General features: G+C 37.2%; 1 protein-coding gene across 10 annotated transcripts in view; it reads right to left on the reverse strand.

Annotated features, from left to right (window-relative positions):
* Nucleotides 1–7500, reverse strand: part of mbc (dedicator of cytokinesis protein myoblast city) — a 59101-nt gene that overhangs the window by 51526 nt on the left and 75 nt on the right. For all 10 annotated transcript variants that reach the window (XM_086537014.1, XM_043031144.2, XM_086537006.1 and 7 more), the window contains exons 1-7: nucleotides 7417–7500; nucleotides 2190–2341; nucleotides 1712–1837; nucleotides 805–950; nucleotides 424–541; nucleotides 230–322; nucleotides 1–84 (exon numbers count right to left, since the gene is read on the reverse strand). The exon at nucleotides 1–84 is cut by the window's left edge and continues 72 nt beyond it; the exon at nucleotides 7417–7500 is cut by the window's right edge. In XM_086537014.1, the coding sequence (XP_086393140.1) occupies nucleotides 1–84; nucleotides 230–322; nucleotides 424–541; nucleotides 805–950; nucleotides 1712–1837; nucleotides 2190–2341; nucleotides 7417–7462 (765 nt within the window). In that variant the 5' untranslated portion in view covers nucleotides 7463–7500. The remainder of the gene's footprint in view (nucleotides 85–229; nucleotides 323–423; nucleotides 542–804; nucleotides 951–1711; nucleotides 1838–2189; nucleotides 2342–7416) is intronic.

Genomic DNA, 7500 nt, shown 5'->3' on the forward strand with positions numbered 1-7500 from the left:
AAATGCTTCGGACAAAGGCTTCTCCTTCCCCTCCTTGACATCTCCAGTATATAACCCTATAGATATCTCTGATGATTCTGGCACCTGGACACAGCAAATGAGAGAGTTACATACACCAGTTGCATTTTAATTATTTCCAACTTTCTTTTTCATGAAACAGATAACACACAAAGGTTACAACAAGATGTATCAAACACAACCCCTGACTTGAAAATGGCATTTAACTTACCTTAATGATAATGTTAGTGATAGTCATTAGAGCTGTCCATGATAAGTGGGGCTTACGGCGAGGTGAAGGCAGACAGCCGTGATTTGCGTCTTGCTGTAAAAAAAAAAGAAAAAGAAAAATGTTTTTATCAAATCCACCACTTCATATTCGGTATCAAAGAAAGAGAAGTTCAGAGTCAAATAAACGACACTTACCTTTCGTAGCTGGGCTGATGCTTCATCATGGTGACGGAAGAGCTTAACTGCAGAGGTTATGTCAGGGTTGAGAATGTTCCCATGGTCATCCCTTACCACCAAGTCTAGTCCAAGTCGTCTGTAGGCAAGTTTGAAACAATTTAGAGCTGAGAACACATTCTAGGGATGACTTTTCATCTTAATTTTCATAAGACAAAATGAAGGTTTGCAGTATATATATGTATATATATATATATATATACATATATATCTATATATAAATATATATATATATATATATATATATATATATATATATATATATATATATATACACACATATATATATACATATATTTATATATACATATGTATATAGCATAAGTGAGATAAAACACATACGCATTGACTCGATCAATTCCTCGAGTGATACGGTGCTTCAGCTGTTTCAGCTCATCTCCTGGTAACTGCCCAGACAAGATCTTGCTTCGATGGGCAATGAGCTCTAGCATAGTATCTTTTACTAGTGTAAAATTGGGACTCCGGTCCTACAAAGAATCACAAGGATTAAAAATAAGTAATAACTACAGTAATATCATATAACCAACACATACTCTTATATCCAAAATTCTGATTATAATGGTAACTGAGTCAAGAGCAATAGAGCTCTTCAGAGAGAGAGAGAGAGAGAGAGAGAGAGAGAGAGAGAGAGAGAGAGAGAGAGAGAGAGAGAGAGAGAGAGAGAGAGAGAGAGAGAGAGAGAGAGAGAGAGAGAGAGAGAGAGAGAGAGAGAGAGAGAGAGAGAGAGAGAGAGAGGGAGAGAGAGAGGGAGAGAGAGAGGGAGAGAGAGAGGGAGAGAGAGAGGGGGAGGGAGAGAGGGAGAGAGAGGGAGAGAGAGGGAGAGAGAGAGGGAGAGAGAGAGGGAGAGAGAGAGGGAGAGAGAGGGAGAGAGAGAGGGAGAGAGAGAGGAGAGAGAGAGGGAGAGAGGTGGAGAGAGAGAGAGAGGGGGAGAGAGAGGAGAGAGGGAGGGAGAAGGAGAGAGAGAGAGGAGAGAGAGAAGGAGAGAGAGAGAGGGAGGAGAGAGGGGAGAGAGAGGGGAGGAGGAGAGAGAGGGAGAGAGGGAGAGAGGGAGAGAGGGAGGGAGAGAGAGAGAGAGAGAGAGAGAGAGAGAGAGAGAGAGAGAGAGAGAGAGAGAGAGAGAGAGAGAGAGAGAGAGAGAGAGAGAGAGAGAGAGAGCGTGTGCGTGCATGTGTGCGTGTAGAGAGGTAGGTGTGCATACAAAAGCAAAGAAATCTGAACTCCTTCTTACCACATAAAGTTTGCGCATTAAGACGCCCCATTCTCGTAGCACTGCAGTTACTTCTTGTACTATAGGGGGTAGGCGTGCAGTCACCACTTCTACTAGGCCTGTTTTGTCTACAATACATTCTCGCACCTGTGAATCAAAATAAAAATGGCGTTATATTCCCACATGATAGTATTACTGATTATCTAATTTTACCCTGAATACTTCTTGTGCGGATCAACAAGTTTATTTCAAAACATCTATTCTTAACCATTTACTTGTTACTATTCAATATAGAGTAATAACAACAATTTAATTCCAAAACATAATGAGACAAATTCAAAAAGGTTAATAATGAGAACTGCACATCTTGCCTAAAAAAAATTATTAATTCCCACTCTTCCTATTTTTTTTTTTACAGCTTTGATGAGTTTCCATGTATACATGCAAAATAAACTCCATAAACAGTTCTATTCTATCTTGAATTTAGGATTCCTCTTACCTGTATGAAAGACTTGGGAAACACTCCTCTCAGAGCCTTGTTGTGCAGCGCATAGCCAAAGTACCATCCCCCTAACTCCTCCAATATGTGAACTGTGTCCCCTACATTAAGCTTGATGCAGGAGTCATTTATGCCACTGAAGTTGTAGATGGCTGAAAGAAAAATTAATTGCTTTTTATGGATGAAATGATCATAAAATCCTTGACCTTCTTTTTTGTGTTTTGTTTTCCTTGTGAGGGAGAAAAGCAGATGAATTATACAATTTCTGTCCCTCTTTCTTTTCACACCAATGAACAGAACAATGTACGCATATATGTGAACCACAGTGATGAAATTAGAGGCAGAGAAATGAATTTCATTTTACTTTTTGGAGAGAATAAATCAGAGAGAGGAAGAGAGGCAAGAAATGAGAAGAGAGAAAGAGAGAGAGAGGAGAGAGAGAGAAGAGAGAGAAGAGAGAGAGAGAGAAAAGAGAGAGAGAGAGAGAGAGAAAAGAGAGAGAGAGAGAGAGAGAGAGAGAAAAGAGAGAGAGAGAAAAGAGAGAGAGAGAAAAGAGAGAGAGAGAAAAGAGAGAGAGAGAGAGAGAGAGAGAGAGAGAGAGAGAGAGAGAGAGAGAGAGAGAGAGAGAGAGAGAGAGAGAGAGAGAGAGAGAGAGAGAGAGAGAGAGAGAGAGAGAGAGAGAGAGAGAGAGAGAGACAAAGAGAAAAAAAAGAAAAAAAGAAAAAAAGAAAAAAAGAGAAAAAGAAAGAGAAGAGAGAAACTAATCAAAAGGAGCAAAGACAGAGGAATGAGAGAAAAAGAAACTCATAACGTACAGCACTAATGATGATAATAATCACAGTATAACAATCCCCTCAATCCTCTGTCAGTCAAACAAATCAAACGAATAGTTAACCTTATTGACCTGATGGCGCTGCACCTCCTCCATAGCTGAGTCCCCTCCCTTCAAGGTTAATCGATAATTTCAACACTAGCATAAGCCAATGGAGTGCAGCAATGGTGAGTTGGCCAAGTTAATTTTGTCAAATGAGTAACATGAAAAAGGTGTACTTATATGATAATAATGATTATAAAAAAAGAGAAATAATAATAATAATAATAATAATAATAATAATAATAATAATGATAATAATAATAAATATAATGATAATAATAATAAAAATAATGATAATAATAATAAAAATAATGATAATAATAATAAAACTAATAATAATAATAATTATCATCATTTTTATCATTACTATTATCATAACTATAATCACAATAACAATAATAAAGATCAATAATAATTATTATCACCATTATCATCCTCATTATTATTATTATCATAATAATAATAATTATCCTTATAATTATAATAATAACTATCATCATTATTATCATGATGGTTATTTCCATTATTACTATTATCATTATATAAATACTATTACTATAATCATCCTTGTTCACACTCTTAGAATCCTTTGATTTCAGTCTGGATCTGTAGGGAAATCCAGATCCTCACCAAAATCCACTCATTCAATTGGTCTCTGGCTAGTGAAATTTAATCACAATAATAGGAGAAGTATTAGTAATAGTTGTAATAATAATAATAATAATAATAATAATAATGATAATTCTTAATGTCAACCCTTCCTACATTGCATAACTATATAAAATTACATTGATCACAAATAACTTTTCATCAACAATATTCAACTCGCAATAAGAATTAATGAACCAGTCAGTGGTCATCATTCATTTTATGCTTCTGACAAATATATAAGAGTATAGACTTATTATAAAGTTTGCATTAATTACATGTTTTTAAACCCTCGTCTTTGAAAATTTGAAAATATAACTCTAATTCACTGGGATTTCATCTTACTTCTGCTAGGCCTACCCACTGCCCCTCTTCTTCCTCAATCTCCATTTTTTATCAAAATATTTCATTGCACAGATAGTTTACCATACCTGAGACCTTGGTTGGTTGGCTAAGTAAATGAGGTAAAGAAAATATGGCAAATATGGAGTATGGGATCAAGGATCCAAGACAGTACCAAAAACATGGAATAGATATAGGCTTTATTTGAATTCCATAATAATAAACACTCATCAATATCAATAAATGAATCAAAGCAATTGCTAAAAATTAGAGGGACAGGGAAAGGGTTTCTCCCCCTTCGGATAGCACAGACTAGCCCAAACAATATTTTTCCATAAATCAATCATAAAATGCGGGTTTAGGCTGACTTTGGAACCCCGTAGCTCTAGAGCTAGCGCCGTTACAGCCAGACTACTTCATGATTGTGTGAGTGCTTCAACTGTGAGCAGATCCCAATGTCGCATCATGTACGTATTGACTCCCCTGTCTTTTAGGCCTAATCGGTGCCAACATGTATGTCTTGACACCCGTACTGAAAGCCATTGCAAGTCAACTAGTAAGATATATCAAATTAGATTTTCATGGCTACATTAACCCAATCTCGACGGGCCCGGCAATAAGTGGAAACCCCCTACACCGGGCCTATGCAATATTGCACTGGGAACATCATACATGTATGACGCCCCGGCATCGGGCATTTAGCTGTGTCACACAGGCGTGACGCACCGTTACCATAGGGTTAACATCTCAGAAGTTAATTATACACTATTTTACCCTGGCCAAATTTTGTACCTATATGCATTTACCTAAACAATGAAACTAATTATCATGCATGTTTAACTCATTCCAGATGGGTGGCAACATATTGATGCCATAAATGTTTTGGACCATGTGCGAGGCAGGCACCCTAGCCACACTGAAAATTCTTTGCTGTTTTTTTCGAAGAGACAAATAGAGAAGATGTAGAGTATATATGATTATGAGTTTTCTTCTTCTTCATAACAACAAAGAAAATGTTTTGCCAAACCTCATACTTCTTCCATAAATTTGGGATACTGATGTTACACTGAGTGTACAACGCATATTCCTCCTGTATGGAGACTAAACTTGTGGTATCATTTGTGAAAACATTTCCCCGGTTATCCACAGCAAAGCAAAGCTATATTTTAGAGAAATAATATAATCTTTTTTAAAAACTACAAAAATTAATGAACATTACTAAATACCATAAAAGTGGTATCGATGGATTCCTCTCACTCTGTACTATCCATATATAGTCAACTTTACCTGTGATTCTGCTCTTGTGCCCCACAATTCATGCCCTCCCCTACAATAGTGGGAGAGGGCATGAAGTAGATGAAAGAAATTGTGGGGCAAAATATGAATTCAGGGTACATTTCATATTCAAAATCTTAACCCAATTACCTACCTAACTTTGCTTAGTTTGAAGTTAGCCCTAGCCAAGGGGGGTACTATGTGGCACTATTCAGAAACTTTACCAAAATATCCATTTCAGTCACATTTCCCAATTCTGCTGAAGACACAAGGCCAAACTTTAATTCATTATGGAAAATTAAAATGTACATCAACTCGGTGACAGACGAATTTGCTATTCTTCAGTGGAAGATAAACAGTAATTAAAAAGTAAAGATGCATGGATGCATGAATTTATTGTATCCTATCTATTCGTTCAATAAATGTTGAAGTGATGTCATGATCTCCATACTCCAACAAAGGTGAATATTCCCCATGGATATCTAGGGAGATAAAAATTGCACTGGTTCTTTCTGGCATGGTAAATCACTAAGAGGTCTAATAGCTCTATCATACAGAAGTATGCAAGGTGGAGGTTTGCTAGACTTTAAGAAAGCAAAAACTGCGGAAGCAACAGCTTTACCAAGTTGCACAAACTTAAATTCATATATTTCAGTAAATTTTCTGAATAATGCCATGTTACTAAATACCACAAAACTGGTATTGATGGATTCCTTTCAACCTCTACTATTCATATATAGTGGATATAATGTGAGATTCCACCCCTGTACCTCACAAATTGGGTCCCCCTTTTTCAAGGTACTTCGTGCTACCACGTGCTACTTTGGGCTATATTTCGTATGCAAAATCTTAAACCAATTACCTACCTAACTTTGCCTAGTTTTGAAGTAAGCCCTAGCCAAGGGGCAGCTTCACCCCCCCTGGACCCCCTATTCAGGGCACTTCATACAACATACCCTGTGCAAATAACCTCAATAATTACCATCCTTGCCCTGAAATTCAAACATGGTTGTGTTTACGTATTTACGGCCACTGCCAAGCTGTGGACTGAAAACCCTCAATGAATTACATGCATGCATGGTGCAATATTCCCCATTGTTTACAGTATAATTATAGAGTGCTCTCTATTGAGTGGTCGTGTCATTATCGGTCCTAGTTTCCTATCCTGAGGAATATATGAGACAAAGTCTCAGTTGCTGTCATCATGGTGCAGTGTAAGGGTTATTCATGGTCGCGGCATCATCATCTACAGAGCTAATTATGTATCATAAGTATCACAAAGTGCCCTGAATATAGAGGGCATAACCCCCCCTTGGCAAGGGCTAACTTCAAAACAAGGCAAAGTGAGGTAGGTAATTGGGTTAAGATTTTGCATACGAAATATGCCCGGAATACATATTTTACCCCATAATTTCCCTGATCTACTTCCTGCTCTCCCCTACTATCGGGACCCAGATTGTGGGGCATAGGGGTGGAATTGTGGTTAAATTTGACTATTTAAGGATAGTAAAGAGTGAATGGAATCCATCGATACCACTAATGTAATATTTCGTAACGCAGCGCTATTCCAAAAATTTACCTAAATTTCCATATGATTGTAGACAAATCTTTCATGGTGCCAAATAATTTCAATTCTTAATAGTCTTGGTGATTTATATTTTCCTATATTTTTGTGCAGTCTTATTTTGAACATTAATTATCAATTCATTTATCACAAGAGTATGTCAAAGGTAAGGTCAACTTTAAATTGATTAAAAACTCAATAAAAGTGCATACGAAACGAACATAGTTCAAAACGAACCTTTTAAATGTATAACTCAATTCATTTCCTCCCTGGTTATGAAACTCTACGACGACAAGAAAACTTCTCTATTATAGTTATATCAATAATCATTTCCTCTAAAAAACGACAAGCATAAAACGGCCGAACAGACATCACGTAAACGGAATTTTGACTTATTTCCACAGGACATCCAAAGACAAGTTCAAAAGCAAGTCGCGACGAGCCATATCAAGTGCCATGACCGACGCCCTTTTCTCGCACTTCCTCTCTCCTTTCTGCTGTTCCTTCTCATTGTGCATACTCACCGACCCCATACTTCTCCTTGTCTCTAGCCGGCGTCCAATTCATCATCGAATCTTGCACATTATCTTCCTAAAATCACTAATTTC

The sequence above is a fragment of the Penaeus japonicus genome, unplaced genomic scaffold (assembly GCF_977035675.1).
Source record: "Penaeus japonicus unplaced genomic scaffold, GWHDUDI00000001_assembly GWHDUDI00000001, whole genome shotgun sequence".
NCBI classification, from domain to species: domain Eukaryota; kingdom Metazoa; phylum Arthropoda; class Malacostraca; order Decapoda; family Penaeidae; genus Penaeus; species Penaeus japonicus.